The sequence below is a fragment of the Hippopotamus amphibius genome, chromosome 4 (genome assembly GCF_030028045.1).
Source record: "Hippopotamus amphibius kiboko isolate mHipAmp2 chromosome 4, mHipAmp2.hap2, whole genome shotgun sequence".
Classification (NCBI taxonomy): Eukaryota; Metazoa; Chordata; class Mammalia; order Artiodactyla; family Hippopotamidae; genus Hippopotamus; species Hippopotamus amphibius.
The window spans coordinates 142,557,057-142,584,832 of NC_080189.1; the positions used below are offsets into that span (position 1 = coordinate 142,557,057).

Here is a 27,776-nt window from a genome sequence, read left to right on the forward strand (position 1 = left end):
TGTTTAAGTCCTAACTCCCCGTACCTCAGAATGTGACTATATTTGGAGAGAAGGTCTTTAAAGAGGTAATTAAGTTAAAATGAAGTCATTAGGGTGGGACATCAGTCATAATGCAATATGACTGATGTCCTTATAAGAAGAGGAAATGTGGATAAAGACATGTATAGTGGGGAGAACATGTGAGGCCACAGTGAGAAGGTCTGCAAGCCATGGAGAGAGGCTGAGAAGAAACCAACCCTGCCGACACCTTGATCTCAGACTTCCAGCCTCCAGAACTGTGAGAAAATACATTTTTTGTTGTTTAAGCCACCCAGCCTGTGGAACTTTAAGCCACAGCAGCCCTAGCCCTCTGGGCTCTCTCAACAGTAGCGGCAGCAGCAGCTGTGACAGGGCCTGGTGGGTGGTCCAGAAGCCCTGACGACAGAGACGTGGCTGCGGCAGGCATGGGGGGTTAGTGGCAGCTGGGGAGAAGGCAGGCCTAGGCTCAGGCTCCAGGGGCAGACCAGGCACGGCTGAGGTGGCCAGGCCGAGGCAAAGCTGGAGAAGGGCCTTTCCACCTGCTCTGGTGCCAGGGAGACCTTTTTACAGGTGCTACTGTCTTCCCCATCCAAGAAGCGGGGGGTGGCAGGGGGCCTCCCCTCTAAGCAGGCTATGGCCTCCACGGCACCCCTGTGCGGCTCTAGTTAGAGTACAGAAGGGGACCTTGCAAATCAGCACTGAGCTTGTCACTGCCACTAACCCCATTTCACATGCTGACCAGGCTTTGATGAACTCATCATCCTGTGACCTAGTGGGGGCGGATTCTGCAAAACGGTTGAGGGATATATTAGGTCCCCATTGAAAACCTCTGAACTGAAGGGACTATGTGCAAACCACCAGGAATAAAAGCAGCACACAGGCACACAACCACTCTGACTGGATTTGGAAATTTCTCTGCTTCACAGGATATACTGTGTCCTCATTAACACCCAGTCTCTCCTTCAGTCCCTCAGCCTGCCAGCCACATGGTCCACATTTCCAAGCTCAGAATCCAGTGGTTGGCATCAGACAGACCATACGTCCCAATGCCTGACTCAGCTTCTCACTTCTCACCTAGATGTGTTGATACTCCGTGGGCACAAAAAGAATTGCCAAACTTGCCATGGGTTCTCCAGGGTCCAAATATGAAAACTGCAAAGATGTGTTTGTTTTCCCTTATCTGGCTGTTCCTGTATTCTATTGACTTACTTACAACATATTTTTGTTTATATCTCATAAGAGCTTCATTTTTCGCCATTCTTTATTTGGCCCAGTGTCGTGCTACTTTCTGGGAAGCTTTTTTTTTAAATTAATTTATTTATTGGCTGCATTGTATCTTCATTGCTGTGTGCGGGCTTTCTCTAGTTGCAGAGAGTGGGGGCTACTCTTCGTTGCGGTGCATGGGCTATAGGTGCATGGGCTTCAGTAGTTGTGGCAAACGGGCTCAGCAGTTGTGGCACACAAGCTTAGTTGCTCCACGGCATGTGGAATCTTCCTGGAGCAGGGATCGTACCCGTGTTCCCTGCATTGACAGGCAGATTCCTAACCACTGCGCCACCAGGGAAGTCCCTGTGGGTAGTTTTTCCTCATCTCTTTTCTGGCTTGTTCCAGTTCGCTCACACTTTTTGTATGTTCAAAATTCTCCTATTGTCCTCTCTATATTCTTCCTCTCCAAATCTATTTTCCTATTAAAGATTTGGCTCTGCTTTCTCCTCCACTTTATTTTTTCTTTCTTTTCTTTTTTTTTTTTTAATTAATTAATTTATTTTTTTGGCACACGGGCTTAGTTGCTCCGCGGCATGTGGGATCTTCCTGGAGCTGGGATCGAACCCGTGACCTCTGCACTGGCAGGCGGATTCTTAACCACTGCGCCACCTAGGAAGCCCTCTTTCTTTTCTTTACTCACCCTTGGAGATCTCTCTGCTCTCCTCTTCATCTCCTACTCTGTCTTGGCCCTCTCTAACGAAAGTTCCCCTCATCCAGATGCCCTCTGAATCTTCTGGCATGTCACCAGCTTCCTCAAAGTCCCTCCTCCTCATTCTGGTGAAATGCCTCTCCCAGGGTCCTTGCTTTCATATCAGGGTCCTAAAAATCTCTGTATCGGTAGAAATCAGCCAAACTATTGCTTGAGGGCTAATACCGGGCTTCTCCCTTATTTCAAATAGCATAGTGATTTGTATACAGAAGTTAATGATATTCTTATTGATGTTATTAGATTGCTTTTTACCCTTATCTTGGAAGAGTTTTATAGGCTTTAGGTTGGGTACTATTGAGCCCTTTACTGCATGTGTACAAGTTATAAACTCCCAGGCACACCCGGATCATAGTAAAACCCTTTTGTTAGCTTTAAGAGGCATGGATTTGACACCAAAGAGTGGTGCATGCAGATGTGCAGTTAAGGAAGTGAAGCCAAAACAGATGTTTGAGCACATGATGAGCCCACTAAGTAGCAAGGACGTGAGCCTCATCCATCCCTGAAAGGACTGAAGATTACTGGAAAGAAAGGCAAGATGGTGACTCATCCCTTGTCTCCATAGCAACCGGTTTGGCCACTCCTTCTTATTACCAGAAGCTAGCCCTCTAAGGTCATCAATGCCACTCCTGGCCCTGTGGCCTCATGACTCAAAGTCTTAAGATTTATAGCATTTTCTGAAGGGGCAAAGGCCATTCCTGTGGGTAACTCCTTTTTAAAACTCATAGGTTAGTTATTTACTATGGATGATTCTTTCAAGTCATTGGTTGCCAGGGACCCTCTTCAGAGAAGAGGTTTTATTTTCATAAACAATCCCCAGCATACGGTGACTTCTATGTGTAAGCTAGAGGGGACGGCGATGCAAGAACAGTACCAGCCACTAAGGCACTTTCAAACATACCGTAAAGGATGCAAGACACCTTCTCAGTTCCATCAGGTGGGTCCTTCACATGCACATTTCCCTCCTACGGTGAAAAACTGGACAAAAGAATTCCTCTTTACGTAATTAATCGTTTGGTTATTTTAGGGAGGATGGGAATTATTCAGGAACCAGATTATACCTGGTTTCCTCCCTAGTTTACATAAGCAAGGATTCTCTGTTCAGTGTCTGTCCAGATGAGTTGTAAAAGTCAGGACTTCTGGATTCTGTTCCTAGACATGGATGAACTTGAATAAGTATCACTTTCCCTGACAGTAAAAATGAGATAAGACTTTATCTATGACTTCCAACAAAAAAAATAAGACAAAGTTAAAAGGAGAATATACATAATTTGACTTTCCTGTGCAAAATGTACTAAAGAGTTGGCCGACTGCTTCATCATGGAGTGGCTTGGAGACTGGGTCTGTTTATCTGAAACAAGTGATCAGCTTTTAGTTCCCTGGGGAAGAGACATTTAAAAGCAGTTTTTTGTCTTTCATTGTTTTGTTTTGTTTTGTTCGTATTTTACAAATATAGCAACCTATTAATTGAATTCTTGATTCTTAAATTTTTAATCATTTTAAGAGGCATTATATTGGGAGGGGGTGGGGGGTGAAGGGGAAGCTGAGACGAAGCGAGAGAGTAGCACAGACATATATATACTACCAACTGTAAAGTAGATAGCCAGTGGGAAGTTGTTGTATAACAAAGGGAGTCCAACTCGAGGATGGAAGATGCCTTAGAGGACTGGGACGGGGAGGGTGGGGGGGACTCAAGGGAGGGTTGGGGGGGAGTCAAGGGAGGGAGGGAATATGGGGATATGTGTATAAAAACAGATGATTGAACTTGGTATACCCCTCAAAAAATAATAAATAAATAAATAAAATTAAAATTCTCAAAAAAAAAAAAAGAGGAATTATATAGTTAACTAAGAGGGAAGAGCATTGAAAGTGATAAAATCAAACAGCCACAGGATTTTTTTCCAGTGCCCACACTATGAATTTATTTCCTTAGCAAATACTGAGTGCCTACTATGTGCCTCTTGGATTCATCAGTGAATAGTACAGCAAAGAACTCTGGTCAGGAAGGGGAGTAGAAGAAAGTCGGGGTGAAGCAACAATACACAGTATATATAAGAAATAAATGAATTCTATAGCAAGCTGGAAATTGATAAATAGTATGAAAAAAAGAAAAATTAGAGCAGAGTAAAGGGGGATCCGCAGCGTGAGGAACTGGGGGAACTTTTGAGCTGCAATTTTGAATAGGGTACTAGAATAGTAGACTCATGGAGAAGGGCCACTGGAGCAAAGACTTGAAGGAGGTGAGAGAGTGAGCAGGTAATGGGAGAAGAGGATTCCAGGTGTGGGAACAGCCTGAGCAATAATGCCAAGTTCGGAGCAAATATTGTGTGCAGGAAGGAACAGCTGGGGGCCCGTGTGGCCCGGTGGCGGGGTAGGGGTGGTAAGCGAGGGGAGGAGAATAGGAGGGAAGTCAGAGTTAAACTCCAAATGCAAATGTTTGCTTTCTTCAACTTTCTTAGCAGCAATACAGCTTTATGTATCACATATCCTTCATCCTCTGACATTATAGGACCCCACCCGAGCAACACTGTCAGGCGACTTGGGTCACCTTAGTGTGATTTCTGAGTTCATAGGAACATTGCAGCCCATTGTGAATCACACATTTTAAAAACATTAATGTATCTTCGTTTTCAGAGTTATTTATAGATAGATGGATTGATACATATTTATATATCTAAATAAATTTCAGGAGTGTAAACTGTAATTTGCACTTTTCATAAATTTCCATCTTTCAATCCTACTGTATCAGAGATTACACCACAAGACCTCATTTCCATCTTCCACTTTGGTTTACTTAGTAAACTCACTGCCCAAAACATAGAACATGCATAACTGTATCACTAAGTTACATCACAACCACCAGTTGGCCAGTTCTAGCCAGGCCTCCTTTGTCTCACTGAGGTTATTTATAGACTCCCCACAGTCCTGTTCTTGCAAGAGCTGGACCCTCCCCAGCCCTCCCCTGCTCAGTGCACCCCAAACAAGTGCCCTATGTGGACCCCTCTCGTGCCAGCCCTGGGGAGCTGCAGCAGCTGCCTGCCTCTTGGGAAATGTCCATTATCTACTTAAGGGAACTCCCAGTGACACTGCCAGTGCCTCTCCCTGGTGAGAACACAAACATCTGTCCCAGGTGTCTGCTCTGGAAATCTGTAAAGAGCCAGTAAGCCCTGGGGTGTGTGTAGAAGGGGGAAGAACAGCTGCCTCACACCCCAGCGCTGTATTTTGTCACTTGGGCCTTGATGCAACTTCTCAAAAAGTTTTCACAAAGACAACCCCATCACCTTCTGGCCCCACGCCTCTCTCCCTGAGGCTCTAGCCCAGCAAAAGAGGCTGGACTGGGACTGGTTCCGACATCCCCTCCTTAGTTCTCTGTCCTTACTCCATCGTCTAGCACCAAGTCCCTTCCTCCTCTAGTCAAAACCCCAAATGCTCCCCGACACAGGTCAAGCAAATACAGAGGCTTTCTCACATATGCTATCAGCCAGACACACTACGAAATTATTCTTTCCTTTTCTGAATGACACCTTCCAACTTCTAAACCTACCAATTTTTGGTGGCCTGCTGGCAGTGGTGTTTTCCCTTCCTCCTTCCCTTCCTTCCTTCATTGGTATGATTCTCTGCCTCATTCTGTTGAATAGCAAAGATCCCACTTCCAAAGGTTTACTTCTTAGATGCTGACATACTTTCAACCTGACCTACGTTGTGATCTTGGTCATACCTAATTCTCTATGCCTCAGTTTTTTCATCGTTAAAATGGGCATAAAAATACCTACCCCTCTGATATATGCACGTAAAGCACTAGGTGTAACACAAAGCACATAAGAGGTGACTGATGAATAGCAGCCGTTAATATTATCTAAACTTTGTTTACATATACATATAAAATGAGACCTATTTGTATATAATGAATATATATACATATATGTGAAATGATTACCACAACAGTTACCACATCCATCACTTCACATAGTCACCTTTTTCTGTGTGTGTGATGAGAATATTTAAGATCTACTCTTTCAGCAACTTTCAAGTATTGTTAACTATAGCCACCATGCTATACATCAGACCCCAGAACTTATGCATCTTGTAACTGGAAGTTTGTGCCCTTTGACCAACATCTCCCCATTTCTCCCATTCCCGAGCCCCTGGGAATCACCAAACTATGTTTCTATATTTCTGTTCTTATGAGTTCAACTTTTCTAGATTCCACATATAAGTGAGATCATTTTGGTATTTGTCTTTCTCTGACTTACTTCACTGAGCATAATATTCTCAAGTTTCACTCATGTTGTCACAAACAGTAGGATTTCCTTCCTGCCATTTTTTATGACTGAATAATATTTTAGTGTGTGTGTGTGTATGAATGTGTATAGATATAGATATCAATATATAGCTATAGATATATAGCTCACATTTTCTTTATCCCATTTATTCATTGACAGACCCTTAGGTTGTTTCCAAGTCTTGACTATTATAAATAATTCTGCAATGAACATGGGGGAAGCAGATATCTCTTCAAGACAGTGATCTCATTTCCTCTGGATATGTACCCAGAAGTGGAATTGCTGGATCATATGGTAGTTCTAGTTTTAAGTTTTTGAGGAACTTCCATATTATTTCTACAATGGCTGCGCCAATTTACATTCCCACCAACAGTACACAAAGGTTCTCTTTTCTCCAGATCCTCTCAAACACTTATCTCTTGCCTTTTGGGTAACAGCCATCCTACCAAGCATGAGATGATACTTCATTGTGGTTTTGATTTGCATTTCCCTGATGATTAATGATGCTGAGCCCCTTTCCATGTACCTGTTGGCCATTTGTACATCTTCTTTGTAAAAATGTCTATTTGGGTCCTCTGCCCATTTTTTAATCAGGTTTTTGTTGTTGCTGTTTGTTTTTGTTTTTGCAATTGAGTTGTATGAATGAGTTCCTTATATATCTTGGATATTAACCTCTTATTTGGATATATGATTTGCAAATATTTTCTCCAATTCTGTAGGCTGCCTTTTCATTTTATTCATGGTTTCCTTTGCTGTGCAGAAGGTTTTTAGTTTGCTGTAGTCCCACTTGTTTACTTTAAGCTTTTATTGCTTGTGCTTTTGGTGTCATATCCAAAAAATCATTGCTAAAATCAAGGTCAAGGAGCTTTTCCCCTGTTTTCTTCTAGGAGCTTTATAGTTTCAGGTCTTACATTTAGGTCTTTAATCCATTTTGAGTTAATTTTTTATTGAAGTATAGTTGATTTACAGTGTTTCAGGTGTACAGCAAAGTGATTCAGTCATATATATATTATTTTTCAGATTATTTTCCATTATAGGTATTACAAGATATTGAAATAGTTCCCTGTGCTATACACTAGGTCCTTGTTGTTTATTTTATATATAGTAGTTTGTATCTGCTAATCCCAAATTCCTAATTTATCACTTCCCCTCACTTTCTCCATTGGTAACCATAAATTTGTTTTTGATGTCTGTGAGTCGAATTAAAAATTTTTGTGAGTGGTTTTCTGAGCTTAAAAAAAAATTCATCTTGGACATCCTTAGCCATTTCACTCAGCTATTACCCACCTAAATGCTACCAAACAAATACCGTTTCTCTTGGAAGCATCACTACTTGTGACAACATTTCTTAGAGCCATACGCTATATTTTATTTTATTCCTGCCTTTTCCAAAGATACATTTGGACTCTCTCCGATCTTTGAGAAAACAGACTTTCTAAGAAGTGATTCACTATTTCGATCATTCATTCATTAAACAAATATTTACCAAACACAGATGCTAGGGAAGCAGTGAGGAGCAAACAGCAAAAAGCGGTTTAGGGCTCCTAGTCTGAGAAGCGTGCACCCGCATCACAGTTCAGAAAGGGAACAAAAGCAAGGCCAAGAACACGGAGCATCTCACCTAGCACCTCAGAAAACCTGACAGGGCCCTCCCTGTGACCCAAGTCACTGTGCGAAGGCTTTGATGCCGAGAAGGGATTTAGGTAGAGTAAATGCAGAAGGGATGAGAGTGCCTGCGATGCAGGCAGAAAAAGAGTAAACACGGCTAAAGCAAGCAAGTAAGTGGGTAAGCAAAACTCCCCAAAGCAGCACACACTAAAAGATTCCCAGACTCTCCCTATTTTGGTCCGAGGAGTAGGCAGGTGAATCTGGGAGGGCGAGGAGCCCCAATCTGCAGCCGCTGCGGAGGGCTGCGGGGACGGAGGCCGCGGGTCAGGGTCCCACAGGCCGCTGTCCCAGGTTAGGCGTTTCCTTTGTGCCACCTGGGCGCCGGGGTGTCCGGCGGGGCCGGGGACTCGCCCAGCCTTGTCTGCAGGGAGAGGCCGGGGTGGCAGGGATGGCGCCCCGCCCCGGGAGAGGCGTGCCGGCTCGGGCGTATTTGAGGCGCAGAGGCGGCCGCCGCCCCGCCAGGACGACACGGCCTCTGCCTGAGTTGCCCCCGCGGCGCGCGCACAAGTGCCGAGGCGTCGGGTGAGTGGCGGGGGCGCGGGGCCCCCTTCCGAGGGCTGGGCGGGCGCGGGGAGCGGGGAGGGGGCTTGCCTTCCCGGGAGACCGCGCGCGGGGGCACCGAGGAGCGAGAGCGCAGCGCCGCGCAGCGCAACGAGGCGGTGGGCCGCGCGTTCTGGCCCGGGTCCGTATCCCTCGCGCCGTCGAGAGAGGAGTCCGAGACTCGAGGGAAGTTAGTAGCGCCTTACAAAGACTCACCTGCGTTTCCTCGCGGCGGGCGGCGGTGTCCGCGGAGGCCGGGCCGGACTCGGGACGCCCTCCGCGGCGGCGGGGAAGCTCAGCCCCGGCCGTGCGCCCGCCCCCGCGCCCCGGGCAGCAGCGGTGCGTGGTGGGCGCGCGCGCGCGCACCGTCCCAGCCGCCCGGCTCCTGCCTGGCGGGATGAGCCAGGCCCTCCTGCCCGCGTGCGCAGCGGGGCTGCCCGGGACTCTGTCGGGCGGCTCCACGACCCCTAAACTGGCTCTCGGCCACTCGATCTTGCTGTGGGATGGGAATGCGTTCTGCTGCCAGGCCAGCGGCGTCAGGGGCTGCAGCCGCTCCCTGCATGCTGACCCCGCAGAAAGGGTGCTGCCCCGAGGCTGAGTGTGCGTGTGCCCGATTTGGCGAAGACCGCACATCCTCAGTTTTTGCAAATCAGTGACTCATCCTTGTCCAAATGTGGGCATTAACGATCTCAGATCAGTGCCGGGGATCTGTGGGGTGTGGCTGAACGTTGGTCCAAGAATGCAGAGCCCTAGCTGAGGTGGGGGTAGGGGGGCTTTTAAAACTTGTTTGAGGATTTATTCCGTATTGTGAGTTGCTCAGATCAAAGCACTAAAATGCATCCAGTTTGAGGAGTAGGAGCTCAGGGGCACAGGGATGGAGGTTGTGCCTTAGGCTTCATGACCTCTCCTTAGCGATTCCTATTCCAGATACCGTGGAATATTTGTAAAGTGACTCCTGGGAGTTGGGTTGCTGGACAGTGAGGACGGTTGGAACTCAGTGACCCAGTCTGTTTCTAGGATTCTGGAAATGGAATGGAAGACAGGCTCATTTAGTTCTGAAGAAAATGATAGCAAAAAAAAAAAAAAAATGACCATTTGGCACCGAGCATGAGAGAAAATTTTCACCAACTTCCAAAATTCTGACTCATTTGCCTCAAGTTTATGAAGCTTATCTTTCATAGTAGGAAACTGTGTTTGCATAAAAATTTAAGTTCAATAACAAAAATGTATTGTTCCACAATAGCCTCCTTTTCAGACCTACAGTCTTTCATTCCTTTGATGGCCATGGCTCATCCTTGATCCATGGGACACTGGAGCCGCTTCCTAAATTAATAATGTGCGGAGGTTACACTTAGAATCAGCATTTACTTCATATTCTGGGGAGACGTTTGATGATGGGTCTTGAATGTTTTGAGCTTAGAAATATTAGGTGGATGCCTCACCAGGTTACATAAGAAGCAGAAGAGGAGGAGCACTGCTTGATAGATTGACCCCAAAAGCTAGTTTTTTGTTTTTTAAGTGGAATAGGCAAGTCTCGCTCTGTTGAGGGCTCCTTAATCAATGATAGTTTGCTATGCTACAAATATGCAGAAGTGCTTTATAAAGACTTTTTACTTATTGCTAGTGAGGTCAAAAGGTCAACATTGGTCTCCCCTATGATTTAGATACTGTTTGCCTAGAACCCTCATCAGCCAGACTCTAAATCTTAACTGTAATAGAGATCTATATTCATACAGTAAAACTTACCACTCTTATGTTACCTTAAATACCAGTTGGCTTGTAAATTTCATCTACCTGAGACTCATGGTAACTGATCTAAAACTTAGCCTCTCTTTCCTGCGATAGTTTGGGACACAGGCTTCTGCTGAGGACAGCTAGTTAACATTTCGTCTGATGCCTGACGGGTTCTTCTCATTAAATTCTGAGTGGTAAGCCTGCCAGGTCAGTAATTCCAATTTGCTGCTGACTAAGTATCATGTGTTCTCTCTTGACTGATGTTCAGCTTTTCCATATGGGAAAAAAAATCAGTAACTGAGAGGTACAAAGTAACTTTACCTTCCTTGATGCTGAGGAACTATGATGAAAAAGAAATCCTAGTAAAGGACCGGTTTTCCTTTATTCTAACCAGCATCACTGAATTTGGCTTTGGTAAGTGGGTGTTCCTCAAGCCCTGTTCTGTGTTTCAGTAAGGCCAGGAAGTAGACCTCCTCTCCTGTGTTCTTTGCGGAAGAGTGTGGGCAGTGCTTGGGGTTCTGAGGAAATATGTTGGTGATCTACTTCCCTTACAGCTTGTGTAAAGTTGGGGCCCTGTGTGGGCAGAAATTTCAGAACTGCACCTGGGAACCCGGGCAACTGAATTAATTGCCACATGGGCCTAGAATAGTGGATAGACACTCTTTATTAAAGGGCAAAGCTGCAATTAACAGCTGATTAAAGAGGTCTGCGTTCTGACTCATGTTTAAGTTCCTTATTCCAAAGTGATATTGAACTACTTCCTGTAGGTTTTTCCAAATGTGAAGATTCAGGTAGTATTTCTTAAATGTTTTTGTCTTTGGTGTAGTGTTTCTTTTCTGTCTTTTCAGACCTCTCTGATTCTGGGAATGCCAGAGTTCACATACCTATAGTATCTATAGAGTGGGAAGTTTTTTTTTTTTTTAGTATTTGATTGTTTTTCTATATAAACTACTCCTCTAAAAGGAAGGAAGGAAGGAAGGAAGGAAGGAAATTTCCAGGCAAGTAAGGGAGATATTTATCCAAATAGATGTGTAGTTGTGTTTGGTTTTTTTTTCTTTTGGTTCTTTTTGTTTTTAAGTTCTGAGTTTGCTAACCTTGATTTCAAAGGAACATTGGTTAGAACCCGTTTCATCAAAGATCTGGGAGTTGACATAATCAAAACAATGCATACCCAATTTTTGGAAAAGTAAGCTTTATTGGTTTAAATCTGGTTATAATTAGCAAAGTGACTGTGCAAAATGGCATCCTTGTATTCAATATCACTGCACACTGAATGAGTCACCCAGCTAGTTTCTGACAAAAACACCATCTCTTTTTTTATTTGTTTACAATTTCAGCGTGTTATGCAGTTCTGAATAAACAAACCAGAGAATTTATTTCTAAATGAAGTAATTAACACTTTCAAAGGACTATACTTTAAAACTTCAACGTATGAGGTTTTATACCAGGGTAAAATCAGCCTGAGTTAGGCGTCAGGGTGCTTGGACCCTGATCCTTGGCCTACCAATGACAAAATGACTTTGAGTCACCACAGTAACTCCCTGAGCCTCAGTTTCCTCACCTCTAAAGTGAGGATATTAACTTTCCCTGTCAATCTCATAAAATTATTATCAGAATCAAAATAGGTAAGGTGTGTGAAAGTGCTTTGTAAGCTGAAAAGCACCACACAGATGTAGGGTGTCATTATTCTAATGGGCTCGTCTAATGTGTCACAACACAATCCAAGCTGTCATCCTTGGTGTTATGTGAAATGCGGTAGAAATAAAGTGGAATCTGCTTTGTTTCTCAAATTGTTTTGGTCTGGTTGGAAAATAAACGGAAAATGCTTGAACAGAGACTTTGAAAAGAATAAATGTTACATTTTGGGAATGCTATCTTTGTGTGAGTTTCTGGTTGAGACCAGCCTTTAAACACATCTAAGTTTAATTGGATTTATGTTAATAAGACACTTCATGAGGCTCATGGTACAGATTTAGCTAGTTTTAACAGTTGAAACTACCTTTCTGGTTTTTATTGATCCACATTTGTACATTTATGTGAGGATAAACATGCTAATTAGCCTAAACCAGTGGTTCTCAAACTAGGCACAATTTTGCCCTCTTTCCACTTCCCCCAGGGGTATTTGGCAGTGTCTGAACATATTCTGGGTTACCACAATTGGGGGAGGGGGCGGGGGTTGCTACTGGCATGCTGTGCGAAGCCAGGGCTGCTGCTGCACATGCTGCGGTGCCGGGGACAGCCCTTGCCTACAAAGTATCCACCTGAACTGTCAGTGGTGCTGAGGGTGGGGATGAGCTTGAACACAGGGGGATATTTACAAGAAGTCCAAGCACTTACAAAGTTATAGCTGAGTCTTTGATATGTTGCCCAGGAGTGCAAAAAGAATTTGTGTAATCAAAGGAACTAAGCTTTCTGCCCACTATGAAGTTCAAGATTGTTTCTCACTGGCATCCAAAATGAGAAGCTTTATTTTCGTGACATAAGAAATGTCCTTTCTTTCCCTTTTCTGTTCCTTCTGTGGTAGCAGCAGTTTTCAAGGCAGAGGCAGCCTTTTGGGGAAGGAAGCACAGAGGAACACCCAACTTTTGCTTTAAAACATACTAACTAAATACAGTTAATATAAGTCCTGGGAGAATCACGGTAACTTCCCAAATTGCCAGCAGTTTCTGTACTGGAAGACAGACACAGTGATAACAGTGATAATCTGAATGTTTCCAAGTATATTTGAGAATGCCCAGGTTAAAAAAGAGATGTGCAAAAAGAAAAAAAAAATAGTGAAAGGTAATATTTAACTGTTATAAATAACAGCTGAGTAGGATAAAATATCAGGTGTATAAATGAAACGTACGTTAAATTCTAGGATGAGCTCTGCCTGTTTGGTTTTTTTAACAATAAAAATCTAATAATTTACATTTTTAGGACCTAACAAGTAGCCACCATTTACTCAATATGTTAAGAATAATAACTGAGAAACTATCACAAATAGGCAACTTAAGGAAAAAGAGATTGTGATTGTTTAAGGTCCAGGTAATTTTGCCCGTACCACAAGTGACCCTCCCCAGGCCTGAGGAGCCCTAAAGCTGCCCTTCTCCCCTCACTGCTAGAGCACCAGCAGCCGGAACAGATGGAAAACATCCTGTTTGGATGGAGACTTGGCACAGGAGGAGGAGCAGGAGAAGCAAGAATGATGTCTGGGGGCTACTCTTTGAGGCAGCTTTGGGCAAAGCCAACCTTCTTTGGTAGCATCCTACCCAAAAATATTTTCCTCCACCTTGTCTGGCTTTTTTTTTTTTTTAAACTGTAGTTTGTTATACTGCCAGAGATTTCATTTGGAATAACAAGTATCTTAAAAAAAAATAAAAGGAAGCATCTTTTGCCCACCTTTCTTCTTTATTGCCCCACATCCTAATCTCACCTTTCCTTCAAGGCTTAGCTCAAACAACACTGTCCCTTCTGCTGTTAGAAGTCATCTTTCGGGGTTGGGAGGGGGCGAAGGGGAAGCTGGGATGAAGTGAGAGAGTAGCATTGACATACATACACTACCAAATGTAAAATAGGTAGCTAGTGGGAAGTTGCTGCATAACATAGGGAGATAAACTCAATGATGGGTGATGACTTAGAGGACTGGGATAGGGAGGGTGGGAGGGAGTCGCAGGAGGGAGGGGATATGGGGATATTATGTATAAATACAGCTGATTCACTTTGGTGTACCTCAAAAACTGGCACAAGAGTGTAAAGCAATTATATTCCAATAAAGAGCTTAAAAAAAAAAAGAATGCCCTGTCAATCTCAAATGTCTCTGGTTTGACTGATGAAAATAATTAAAATGTGTATACCAAAAAAGAAAGGAAGTCATCTTTCCAGTGTGACTTCCCACAGCACGCAGTGTGGCTCACAGCATCCATCACTTGTGACCCCTTTTGGCCTCTGGACTCTTTGACCATACATCTTGGCCGATGCCATCTTCAAACCCAGGAGCCCGCCCAGTGCCTGGCCCAGAGCAGGCATAAATGTGTACAAATGAAAGAATAAATCAAGCAACTAGGTCTTGGGGGAGTGGAGTGGGGAAGGCAGGGATTATTTTTCAAATCTCAGTAGAAAGTACCAACTGCTTCCTCCTAAAACCCAGAAGAAGGCTTAGGGCTGTTAGTGGGAACTGGAGCCCGGTGGGTGGGTGAGATTAACGTGCTGAACACTTTTTATGAGGTGGTGGAAAAAGAATACAGGAAGGAAGACGAAGGAAGACCAAAAAACCAGGACTGTTTACATTTGTTACCAAGGAAAAGGGGCAGAGCATTTTCTTCCCCCCTCCCCCACCTGTGCTGTATGGCCTGTTTCCCCCAGGGTTCAGGCCACAGGCTAGTGTGATTAGAGTTTGTTGTTGTTGTTTTTTTATAAATTTATTTATTTATTTTATTGGCTGTGTTGGGTCTTTTTTTGCTATGCGCGGGCTTTCTTTAGTTGTGATGAGTGGGGGCTACTCTTGGTTGCGGTGCGTGGGCTCCTCATTGCTGTGGCTTCTCTTGTTGCGGAGCACAGGCTCTAGGCACATGGGCTTCAGTAGTTGCAGCACATGGGCTCAATAGTTGTGGCACATGGGCTTAGTTGCTCCGCAGCATGTGGGATCTTCCTGGAGCAGGGATCGAACCTGCGTCCCCTGCATTGGCAGACAGATTCTTAACCACTGCGCCACCTAGGAAGCCCTAGTGTGACTAGAGTTTAAAGCTGTGAATTAAATACAGCCTGGTGATCCAGGTGGAGTGCGTCCCCACCCTGTGATCAGACATTTCTGTGGCTCCCCGCTGTTGATTTGGGCATATGTGGGGAACAGACTGGCTTGTGTTAGGGGAATGCCTGTACATTGACTAGACCTGCACAGTGAGCTGTTTGTGATGTTAAATGCATACGGAAACCAGTGAAATCTTTTGGAATCAAACGATAACCTGTGTTTATTTGTTTTTGTTTTTTTTCTACTTTCAGGAAAATGGCGGATGGTTTTTCGGTAAGTGTTTTATGTCTGTTTTCCTACCCTAATATGGATAGGTCAGGAGGTTGAAGATGTGTTTTTGTTTGTTTGTTTTAACCACCCAAGTTTCCCATCTAACTCTGCCACCACTGGCTTCCTCTGGCCAGTGTCCAATGAGGTGTTGTTAGCTCAAGTCTTGTTTTTCCACCAACAGATTTGGGAAGAAAGCCAGGCAGAGAGAAGCCTGGCCCCACTAACAGTAACCCCTTCACCAAAGGCCTAGGGCAGATGTGGGTGGATTTTACAGGCAGGAGCTGAGAAACCAACAGAACAAAGGGCAGTGTGGTACAGTCTCAGCATCCTGATTTTTTTTTTTTAAATCCTGCAGTGCCCTCTACTCCTCCTCCCTTCCCAAATGCTGGAGTAAAAAGCAGGCAAAATAAATTCCTATTAGTATGCTTTTGTAGTCCCATACTCCTTAGCAGAATGACTCACACCACCTACAGCCATGAGCTCGAGTTTGTTTTCTTTCTTTCTTTTTTTAAAAAAATATTTATTTATTTATTTATTTATCTATTTTTATTTATTGGCTGCATTGGGTCTTCCTTGCTACACACAGGCTTTCTCTAGTTGTGGCGAGCGGGAGCTGCTCTTCATTGTGGTGCTCAGGCTTCTCACTGTGGTGGCTTCTCTTGTTGTGGAGCACTGGCTCTAGGCACAGAGGCTTCAGTAGTTGTGGCATGTGGGCTTAATAGTTGTGGCTCACGGGCTCTAGAGCACCGGCTCAGTAGTTGTGGTGCACAGACTTAGTTGCTCCATGGCATGTGGGATCCTCCTGCACCAGGGATCAAACCCACATCCCCTGTGTTGGCAGGCGGATTCTTAACCACTGTGCCAACGGGCAAGTCCCTCAAGTTTGTTTTCTAAATCCAGTTTACTTTCTATCATCATCCAGGCCACAGGGGCTCCCTTCACAGCCTCACTCTGTTGCCCCAATACCAGGTCTGGGGTTGGGTTCCTGATGCATCAAAGGGTCAGACAGTCCTGGCAGGTCATATTCAGTCAATGTAGAAGTCTTTACCGAGCATCTTGCAGGTACCATCTAGCACTGTGCTAAACACTGTAGGGGACAGGGAGGGAGAAGGCACAGTCTCTTCCTGGGGAGAAAGGACACAAACCAACACTGGCGCAGCGTCTTGCAGTCTGTAAAGAGCCATCCCAAGTGCTGCCGCACCTGTTCGGCACAACAATCACATGCAATAGATCATTATCCCCATTTATACAAACAAAGACACTAAGCCAATACAGGTAACATGATGGCTCCAAGAGTTTGGAGCTCTTGATGGGTGGCACTGGATTTCAAACCAAACCTTCTAACTCCGCATCCCAGGCTCCTCCCTGTGTACAAGGCAGCCTCTCTGATAGTAGCCCGGATGCCCCCCGGTGGTGACTTACCTGGTGCACCCGCAGTACAGTAGACCTCCAGCAGAGGGAAGTCCAGGGCAACCAGGGCCCGCCTGGTGGAGGTTTTGCAGTCCAGATGCATCTTGATTTTCGTGATTGTTTTTCTCACGTCAATTAGAAAGTATGTACTTTTATATAAAGGATGGCTAGCTCCCAACTTTAGCAAATTATGAAAAGGCAACCCTTAATGATCTGAGATAATGGGAGGCAAGAATAGTGATAAAGCATGTGTCATCCCAAAGTCTAATTTTTGTCTTAGAAACTCAAAACTAATAGGTGGAAAAAAAGTTTATTGATATGAGTTTCATATCTTTACCATATCCTTCTAATTGTTAGATCACATATTCCTGAAAATTCTGTTGTTGTGAATGTTTTTCATTCTGTCATTGTTTATGTCTTTCTTTCCAGCTTAATGATGCCTTAACTGGGTCTGGAAAACCAAACCCTCAAGGTTGGCCTGGTCCATGGGGAAACCAGCCTGCTGGGGCAGGAGGCTACCCGGGAGCATCCTATCCTGGGGCCTACCCTGGACAGGCACCTCCCGGCCCCTACCCTGGACAGGCACCACCCGGCCCTTACCCTGGGCAGGGAGCTCCTGGGGGCTACCCAGGCCAGGCACCTCCAGGGGCCTACCCTGGCCCAACAGCACCTGGTTATCCTGGACCAACTGCACCGGGTGCCTACCCTGGGCCTGGGGCGTACCCGCCTCCTGGACAGCAAGGTGCTTCTGGAGGATATGCTGCTGCCGGCCCCTATGGCATCCCTTCTGGACCACTGGTAAGATGGAGCTGGTCACTTCATATGCTTGACTGTGATCAGGACAAAGCTAATGAAGCACGTGGCAACTGTCTGGAGCAATGATGCCATCACTTTGTAGTGCTCTGGCTGGGAGCTGGCTCTGGGCACTCACCTGCAAAGGGCTTCCGGGAGACCTAAAGCTTTAAACTCGCCACTTAGAGCTACTTTGCGAGGACCAGCCACAGTGTATGTTGGTCCAATAGAAAAAATAGTTGCTTGTGTTGAGTTTAGTATGTGTACTGTTAGTATAAAGAGAAGCTAAAGCATCTTTTGAAAGCATCTGTAAAGCAGCTTTAATATAAATCAAGTTAAGTTCATAGTAATTGAGGCAGTTTTGGTTGTTATTATTATTAATAAACATTGAGTATGTCACATGTACCAGGTGTGTGCTTCTACATGCATGATCTCATTCAATTCCATAAGCACCCTGTAAGATATGCTTATATCCCCACTTTACAAATGAGGAAATGAGCCAACAAAGAGTTATATTACCTTTCCATGGTCATAGAAGGAACCTTTGGGAGAACCATGGTAATCTGGTTTTTAAACACCTACAGATAATTTTGTGATCTAAGGATTGAATTTTCATTTATATTAAAACCCATTTTAATAAATGAATTCTAAGAATAAAACCTAACTCTGTGGGGCTCCAGACAGATTCTCAGACACAGACCCTTCCCTTCCAGATAGTCTAGTTGGGAGAGAAGACACAGATAAGAGGAAAGAGTTCGAGAGCAGTGTGGGATGAGCCTCTTTCAGGACTATGGTGGCACAAGGAGCATTTGCTCTGCTTGTTGGTCAGCTTAGAGAAAAGCAAAGAGAGCGTACTGGGGGCATGGGAGGCGCTGAGCAGGGCCTGGACCACAGACAGGTAGTCAGTTGAGATGGAGAGGGATATGGAGGCTGTGGAAAGGAAGAGGCAGGTGGGAGAGAGATTGCAGAGGAAAAACCCCAGGATCTAGTGGTTAAGTCTTAGGAGTCAGAGATGACTCTGGCTTTTCAAGGCTGAACAAGGAGAGCACCAGCCAAGGGTCAGCCCAAGCCAGGAACTCAGGAAGGGGATCGGATGAGGGAGGAGCAGGGGAGACGATTCCAGTTCACCAGGAGCCAAGCCAGACAGAGGAAGCACAGCACTAGTACAGATCAGACAGATCCGGGCTAGAGAGAAAAGACTTGGGAGATGGTAGAACCCGGGGGAAGCAATTTTAAAGGAAAAAGAGAAGGGGCCAAGGACAGGGCATTGGAAATATTTACAGAAGCTTGAACATAGAAGGGCAACACATATTTGTAGAATGAACCGAGGAAGGTATTAATTCGAAAGCGTCCATTCTACAGATATCAAGTACCTGCCACATTCAAAGCCCTCCGCGGGGCCTTGTGTGAGTAGAACATAGGAGACCTCAGAAGTCCAGAAGGTGCCACAGTGTCTACCCGCCGGGAACAGAAAAACCATGTTATATGACAGGGATCTTAAGAGTGGCACAAAAACGTTAATATTGATTGCAAGGTCTAGCTTAAGCCTTTCCAAAAAATAGGCTAAGTGGATGAGTTATAGATTGGGAGGGGCTCATCACGAGAGATACTGTTCTCCAAAAGAGAACATGTTCTGCTTTTGGCACCAATAAACTGAGGGCCTTATTCTCGATTATTAGTTGTAGTTGTTCAGGGAGCCTTCTCTCTTCAGGCCCTGGGCAAGGTGATCTGAGAGTCTGAAAAGGCAGCTTAAAGTACGATTATGTGCTATTCACACATATTAACAGTGGTTGAACTTTAGCAATATCTGTTTCTTTCTTCCCTCAAAAAAACAACTCTTTATTGATATATATATATATTTTGTTGTTGTTGTTTTTCCCAGAATGTGCCTTACGACCTGCCTCTTCCTGGAGGAGTCGTGCCTCGCATGCTGATAACCATCGTGGGCACAGTAAAGCCCAATGCCAACCGGTGAGGAGCACAGTTAACAAGGCTAACATAGTCATTGAATACTTTTGGAATAAAGGGTGATTTTTTTTTTAACGTTTTATTTTTATTTACTTATTTATTGGCTGCATTGTGTCTTTGTTGCTGCACACGGGCTTTCTCTAGTTGTGGCGAGGGGGGGCCACTCTTCATTGTGGCGTGCGGTCTTCTCACTGCGGTGGCCTCTCTCTTGTTGTGGAGCACAGGCTCTAGACACATGGGCTCAATAGTTGTGGCTCACAGGCTCTAAAGCGCAGGCTCAACAGTTGTGGCACACGGGCTTAGTTGCTCCATGGCATGTGGAATCTTCCCAGAGCAGGGCTCGAACCCGTGTCCCCTGCATTGGCAGGCGGATGCTTAACCACTGCGCCACCTAGGAAGTCCAAGGGTGATGTTTTGAATTTTAATAGAATTTTTTAAATTGCACATTTAGAATCTCAGCTATTCCATAGTTTGGGATTTCCCCACAAATCAATATGCATTCTCACCAAGAAGACAAGGTTTCCCTCTCTAAATCTTGTGTTTCTCCCAGAACCAGAATAGAACAGAGTTCTGTTTTGTGAGGACAAAGAGGAAGAGCAGAAAAACCCATTCTGTTGGTTCTTCGTGGCAGTGAAAGCCTTAGAATTAAAGGAAAGTAGAGCCTTTGTAATGTAATGTTTGGCCATCCCTCCACCTCTGAGCCATAGATTGTCTAAAAAAAGCAAAGCCCATCAAAAATTAGGGTCAGGGACTTCCCTGGTAGCCCAGTGGCTAAGACTTCATGCTCTCAATGCAGGGGGCCCGGTTTGATCCCTGGTCGGGGAAACAGATCCCACATACATGCTGCAACTAAGAGTTCGCATGCCGCAACTAAAAGATCCTGCATGCCACAACAAAGATCCTGTGTGCTGCAACTAAGACCCGGTACAGCCCAATAAATAAATAACAATTAAAAAATTAGGGTCAACGACAAAAAGATGCCTAGTTGATCTGAAGCTTAACTATTACACCTCTCTGTCCTCATATTTTGTACGAACCTCCCTGCAATTGTGAAGGTCACGACTCACTCTCGGATTTGCGAGTTTGGCTGCCATTTTCATCTTCACACTGGATTAAACGGCAGAGTCACACATTCCCAAGGTGTTGGCCTGGTCTACAGATGATAAGTGACAAGATGGGGACCCCAGTCTTCTGAGTAGACACTATTTACTTAAAAAGTTTGAAAAGACTCTACAAGTTAAAGACTTTGTCATAATAAATCAGCCTTCGCCATTGGTACTGGTTTGGTTGAGATGAGCTAGGAGCGGGTAGGACTTTAAGCTCACTTAGGAAAATCCATGCTGATTTACAGCTGTGCTGGGATGCCTGGCTCTGCTTATCACCTCTGGTTATATTTACATATGGTACAAGCAGGCTAAGGCTATCCTGAAGTTGTTCTGTATGTCTGTCCTTGAGGTTGGTGGTACCATGAAAGCTCCTAGAGCCATTAACTAATCTGTTTCTGGGTCTTATAGACGGTACACAAAAGGTACAAATCAAGCTGTGTACACAGATTTATTTAAGAATCCATAAACAGCCTCTAGGAGTGCCTGTCACCTTGATCCTGGTGAATCAGCCGGAGCAATCTCCTCTGTTACCAGGAGGTGGACTCAGATTCTGATCCGATCATTTTACAGTCAGCTAACCAGTTCAGTCCGCCTCCAGCCAGCCTCCTCTGGTTCTACGTGGTAGTCACTACCCTAAGCCAGCTCTTCCTTCCACACAGCCTATACAGCTTCTCTCAGCACAGTACTTCCCTGCACAATAAAGCTTGTCTCACAGCGAGTTACAAAACATATATATCCTCTGCCTGTGTCCTTGTGCATCTTGCCTCCCAAAATAACATAGGGCCCAGCACCCTGATCCTGTGCAGACAGCACTCACAATTTGGTAATATCTGCTCTCCTTCTGCTGTAGCTGCTGTCACGCAGAACTATCCTGGTATCTTTGCCTCATTTAGGACTATTGCACTAGAAAGGTTAGTTCCAATAACAGTAGAGATGTCGACTGACACTATGGCAGATCAAAAACCAATTTTAGTTGAAATGGTTAAGGTGGTAGTAAACTGAAAAATGTATTGCTTTGATCTGCAAAACCTATGTGAGGAATTACATCAAGGAAAAGAATCCTTAAGGTGGTAGAGATGACAATTATCTTCCTTTTCACTGCTGAGAAAATACAGACATTGCATATTTAGTCAAATACAAATTCTATTGCCATATGACTATATTAGTCCTTTCCTTGTGAATTTAATCATTGGTGGTTTTATGTGTCTGTTATTGGGTGAATGAAATACCCAAAGAATCATTGTGAGCAGTTCGAATGCAGACCTTGCTTTAAAATAGGAGCACCAGCTGCTTCTGAGGGTAGCGCTCTGGGGAGCACACTTTGGGAAACTGCGGGTTAAGTGTAATACTTTAACAGCCAGAGAACTTGTGTTTCTATTAACCTTGAAGAAGAAGGAACAGGGTAGAAAGTGTATCCAGCCCTTCCTTTAATTCCACTTCACATCAATGAAATGTTGAACACATTTATTGTTATGACTTTACAACTTAGCAACAAGATACTGAACATTAACTACGGTTTCTCATTCTTGCTGTTTTAGGACTAGGTTTTTGGTTAGCTATGAGGAAGCCAGGTACTTTTTATGTGACTGGCAGGGCAGAAAAAAGGTAGCCATTATCTCCACAATGTCGTGCATAAAGTGCCCTCAAAGTGGCCCCAGACCTCTACAAGGAAACCTTGACCATTTTTATGTGTAGAGGTGGTAAAAAGGGAATTGCAGCTGAATAGAAGGATATGACCAAAGGCAACAAGGCCAAAAAAACTCAACACATATTGTCTTGTTTACTTTGAGATACTGTAGTGGTACATCGAATACAGTAGTCCCCCCTTATCTGAGGTTTCACGTTCCACAGTTTCAGTTACCCAAGGTCAATTGTGGTCTGAAAATATTAAATGGAAAATTCCAGAAATAAACAATTCATAAGTTTTAAGTTGCCACCATTGTGAGCAGCATGGTGAAATCTCCGTGTCCAGCTCCATCCTGCCCAGGACGTGAAATCATCCCTTTGTGCAGCATATCTGGCCTATTTAGTCACTTAGTAGCTGTCTCAGTTATCACTGAAATAAGATAATAAGAAAAATAGTAAATAAGAAAAAAAATTGTATGCTGAGGTTGCTAACTACAGTAAGTACAAATCTTCTGTCCATGAAATTGAGAGAAAGGGAAAAGAAACTCATGCTAGTTTTTTTGTTTGCTTTGTTTTTTGCTGTCATACCTCAAACTGCAAAAGTTATGGCTCCAGTGCATAAGTGCTTATTAGTTCAGATGGAAAAGCATTAAATGTGTACAATATTTTGAGAGACCACGTTCACATGACTTTTACAACAGTATATTGCTATAATTATTCTATTTTATTGTTAGTTGTTAATCTCTTACTGCACTTAATTTATAAGTTAAACTTGATCATAGGTATATACATATAGGAAGAAAGTATGTGTGTGTAGATAGATAAATAGATATTTGGTTTGGTACTATGCATGGTTTCAGGCATCCACTAGTGGTCTTGGAGCATATCCTCCACACATAAGGTGGAACTACTGTACTTGGCCCAGTACACTTTCCAGTTTGAACCCATTTTCTGCTTTATTTACTTTGTTTAGAAATTTTTCCTGTATTTCATAAATGATTTGCTCTTTAGAAAATTATATGTTCTTCACTTAATACAAATGTACAACTTGAATCATTTTACTAACTCTGGTCTTTGGTTTAAAACAGACTTGCTTTAGATTTCAAGACAGGGAATGACGTCGCCTTCCACTTTAACCCACGCTTCAATGAGGACAACAGAAGAGTCATTGTTTGCAATTCAAAGCTGAATAATAACTGGGGGAGGGAAGAAAGACAGTCGATTTTCCCATTTGAAAGTGGTAAACCTTTCAAAGTAAGTGATTGCTACTGCTATGTATTGATAATGTATATTTCTCATGGGGAATCACTCTTAAACCACAATGCACTGGAAATGAATTTTCATCACTTGTCCTGGCACACCCACCAGTACATCTGCTCCCCATCCCAGGGGACTAGTCTCAGAAATAGTGGCACTCTCCCCAGCTCCATTCATGCACCACACCATTCCCCCTATTACCAACCCTCTGAGTTTAAGCTTTTCTGAAAGTGAGAAAAATAGCATCTTTAATAAAAAAAAAAAGGCAGAAAGTCTTTATGGTATAGTTGGGCTGAGACTTAATTCCTTAAAACAACATGGTTAGCATGGCAATCAAAACTAAATGATTTTTGGATTTCCCTGGTGGTCCAGTGATTAAGATTCCACGCTTTCAATGTAGGGGGCACAGGTTGGAGAACTAAGATCCCACATGCCGCGTGGTGTAGTTAAAAACAAAAACAAAACAAAACAAAAAAACAAAAAACCTAAATTTTTCTAATTCTAAAAGTAATAATGCTTGTTTTATGAAAAGTATTTATAGATTTTTAAATTAATGAAAAAGTCCTTCATCCTTTACCCCTTCCCCCACCCTCACAAAGGTTAGAACTTGAGTATCTTTCCAGTGTTTTCTGTGACAAGCAACACACTTTTTAAGCACTGCATCAACAAATATTAGGTCCACAGTGTCAGGTTAGGGTTGACTACAGAGTGGGTAATAAAACAGCTAGATTGTCAGCTCCTCAGGGGCAGGGGCCAACAGGGACCATATTCTACATTTGGTGGACATCTTTCCTTATCAGAACATTGTCACCTAATAGTACTTCATTGTTGACATATGTGATAATTCAGCTAGTTACCCTACTGATGAAAATTTGGAGTATGGAAATATTCCAAACAAACCTGGAAAGTTTTATTTTACTAAAATACTGTGATAACTATCCTTATAAATCTTTGCTTCCTAGAAGAATAATTTTACTCAAAGAATATATATGTTCAAAATTTAGATAAAGATATTGCCAAAGTGCTGCTTCCAAAAGGATGTAAGGATTAACACATCCTCTAACTATTGGGAGAGTATGTTTCCCCTACTCTTGCCAAAACTGGTTATTATCTATCTTCATAACATTTGCCACTCTAAGTAGAGAGTTCTCACTTAGAGCGTTTATTTTTATGTTTACTTTTAGGTGTTTGAGGCCATACAAAAACTTTAAGATTTTATGTAGATAAACTATTAATGTTTTCCTCTGTGGCTTCAACTATAGATCTTCCTAACAATCTGACCGTTTTAAGTCTTTGAATAATTTGGAGTTTATTTTTGCTGTAAAATTACTTTTTTCTGACTTTAATTAGTTCCACACATGATCATAAAGATGAAATGTTGGACATCCTGAGCTCAGGCCAGACTGGTCTTGAGATGAACAGGCAACCCTAACAGTTTTGTGTATGTGCCATTTCAGATACAAGTGCTGGTTGAACCTGACCACTTCAAGGTTGCGGTCAATGATGCTCACTTGTTGCAGTACAATCATCGGATGAGAAATCTCAGGGAAATCAGCAAATTGGGAATTTCTGGTGACATAAATCTCACCAGCGCTTCACACACTATGATATAATCTTACAGGGGCAGATACTTTTTAAAGAAATGAAATTGAACATAAACCTTACACATTTAAAAGTTTCATGTTCGCTTTGAGTGAAAAATTTTACCTTTATTCATCAATGTCCTTCTTGTAAATCATCCATTTAATAAATATTGTAAGACTTACCTGTTTTATATGTCATTTAATTGGGATACAATGGACTCAGTGGAAAAAAGATTTATGTAGCAATGTTAATACTGTCTCCAAAGTTTTTAATGTTTGCTAAACTATTTTTTAAAGAAGAGGGACTTCCCTGGTGGTCCAGTGGTTAAGACTTCGCCTTCCAATGAAGGGGTGCAGGTTCGATCCCTGTGGGGAGCTAAGATCCCACATGCCTTGGGGCCAAAAAAACCAAAAAACAGAAAACAGAAAATATTGTAACAAATTCAATAAGACTTAAAAAAAAATAGGAATAAATACTACCCCCAAGTTAACCTCTCTTCTAGAGTTTTATAAAAATCAACAGCTGCTACAAAGAAATTGTTCTATTTTCTTACGTAAGGAAACATAATATATTCAGGAAATGAGAAAAGCCGAAAGAAAAAGTTTACATATAGACAACCCACAATTACTGTTAGTATTCTGGTATATTTCTTTGGCCTCCTCTTAACTCTCTCTCTAAACTACACTTCACTGCTTTCAAATCAGTAATTGATACCAATATCAGACAATCTTCCCATGGGTTCTTTTGGTTTTATGAAATCTCCAGATTTGTAGAGGGAAAAAAAGAGTAGGTTTTTAATTAGAAATGTAATCAGCTTGAAAAAGTTAATAGTTCCTATTGTCAATACTCTCAGCCATGCCTTTCTGCCCTTCCTCATTACCAGCAAGGCCAAAGGTTAATATAATTTCAAAATTAGGATATGCTCACATCACTTCATTTTATAGACCAAAATATTATTTGACCTATTATTGTTTCTACAATACCATCTTCTCAAGTACTTTGTTGCCACAGGTTGGGTTCCCCAGGAGGCAAATAGATTAGAATGCAAGAGGTTTATGAGGGAGTGCCCTTTCTCTCAACAGCTGTGGAGATGAGCAGGCACACAATTAGGCAGAGTGAGAAGTTGAGAATCTGTGCCTCAGCCTACTCTACAGGGGTTATGAGCTGGGATGATGCTTTAGAGCTGTCAAGAGGGCAACAGGCCTTCAAAGTTTCACTTCAGTCAATGGATACAGGCCATCTAGCAAACAGTCTGATTTTGGGTGAAGTGGCTTTCTTCACCTGAGGCAGTTCTCACTCGGGATGATTCCCAAGGACTTGACTGTCTGCCAGCAGCACTTAGAGCAACTAAAGAAACGCGTCCTTCAGTCCTAAAGTGGGATGTGAACAGCACACCATGGCTTATTTCAAAAAGTATGTTAATTCCTTATTCTAACATTCTGATCTTGACTGTTCTACTCCAATGATTAAACAGAAGAACACAGTAAGCTATGGAGAAAAGAGGGAATTTGGTTTACACAAGATTATTTAAACCTCTGAGCCTTGGTTTCTTTGTCTATAAAATGAGCTGTATAATAGATTTTATAACACATTTTTTGTCTATAAAATGGGTTACTGTGACCATTGAATAAATATTGTTTGCAAAGGGGTTGTCATATAGTAGATCCTCAATAAATGGAAATCGCATTTTTTTCATTTTTGGAAAGGCTCTTGTTCTACCCAGTTTTCTCTCATTTTGTCTCTAAAGATTTTCTTAATACCTCATAATTCTACAGTCCAATAGCCCAAGGACGCTCTATCTAGTTATAGGGCACATTGATGTCTGCCGACCCAACTCATTCTCTGCTTCCTAATAGTCCTGGTTTTACCCAGATATAATCCCAGATAAAATAGGGAAGCCTGATTAGTTTAAGCAAACCCTAGCTGACCTGCAGATGGAGACATGGCATCAGCTGGCCTAATCAGACTAAAGGGAAGGACATGGATCTGATCACCACTAGCAGCCAAAGTTCCCAGCTTTAGAGATACTGACACCAAGGATGCCAGGAGGAACTATGAACAGATGTTGGACCTTGATGCCAGCATTGACCTGTTGATTGTAAAGTGCCTGAAATCACCCAGACAACTTGTGAAATAATAAACTTCCTTATTGTTAAGCCAATTTGAGTTCATTTCATTATTACTTAGAAAGCCAAAAGCTTTCTAAATGATTCAATAGTACATCGTATTAAACCTACAAAAAAAAAAAAAGATCATGTTTACTGACATTGTTTTATTCTCATCTGCTTTATCCTTGAGGGCAAATGTTATTTTATTGTTATGTTGTTTATTGCTTTATATAGATTCTAAGTCTTGGGTTGCTTTGTACCCATCTCTTTTACATGTTCATGGCCCAGGACCCTTAGAAAACCCTAACTTTATATAAAATGTTTCTTTGTTCTGAATGTCTTGCTTGAATGGTTCATTGATGGCTATTAAAACTTTTTTTATTATACTTTGTTAAGACTAGGCATTCTGAGAATATTCTTCTAAGCCAGCACCTCACATAGTCTGACTGCTCACGTGGACTTGATAATAAATACTGTCTTTTCTACAAGCCTAACACATCTTCCTCTGACAACAAAAGTAGATGCACTTTCCTTTCTTGTTTGGAAACCCCTCATCTTAAACGGTTATCCATAAAGTTGCTGCTTGTTTGGTGAGTACCTCCAGCAATCACCTCATGTGCAAACAGAAATAGCTGGACCCAGGTTTGGTGACAAGTTTTAGCTACAATGAGTCATATTAGTGCTCTGTTATTCTGATGGCCCTGTCTTCTA

The 27,776-nt window shown here is 43.0% G+C and overlaps 1 protein-coding gene across 2 annotated transcripts; it reads left to right on the forward strand.

Moving 5' to 3' along the window:
• Nucleotides 1–8,356: 8,356 nt before the first annotated feature.
• On the forward strand, nt 8,357–27,451 carry LGALS3 (galectin 3). 2 transcript variants are annotated; one of them, XM_057731095.1, is made up of 6 exons: nt 8,357–8,463; nt 15,196–15,217; nt 17,054–17,422; nt 19,299–19,387; nt 23,205–23,370; nt 24,831–27,451. In XM_057731095.1, the coding sequence occupies exons 2-6, from the start codon at nt 15,200–15,202 to the stop codon at nt 24,984–24,986; spliced, it is 798 nt and encodes a 265-aa protein (XP_057587078.1). In that variant the 5' UTR covers nt 8,357–8,463; nt 15,196–15,199; the 3' UTR covers nt 24,987–27,451. The 2 variants fall into 2 exon arrangements, with proteins under 2 accessions (XP_057587078.1, XP_057587079.1); XM_057731096.1 differs by lacking the exon at nt 8,357–8,463 and adding an exon at nt 10,327–10,422.
• The last annotated feature ends 325 nt before the right edge of the window (nt 27,452–27,776 follow it).

Bases quoted from the DNA above. Each gene is read 5' to 3' on its own strand.
- LGALS3 (XM_057731095.1), top strand. The intron at 19,388-23,204 runs GTGAGGAGCACA...GGTTTAAAACAG, and splicing joins GTAAAGCCCAATGCCAACCG to ACTTGCTTTAGATTTCAAGA. The intron at 23,371-24,830 runs GTAAGTGATTGC...GTGCCATTTCAG, and splicing joins AAAGTGGTAAACCTTTCAAA to ATACAAGTGCTGGTTGAACC.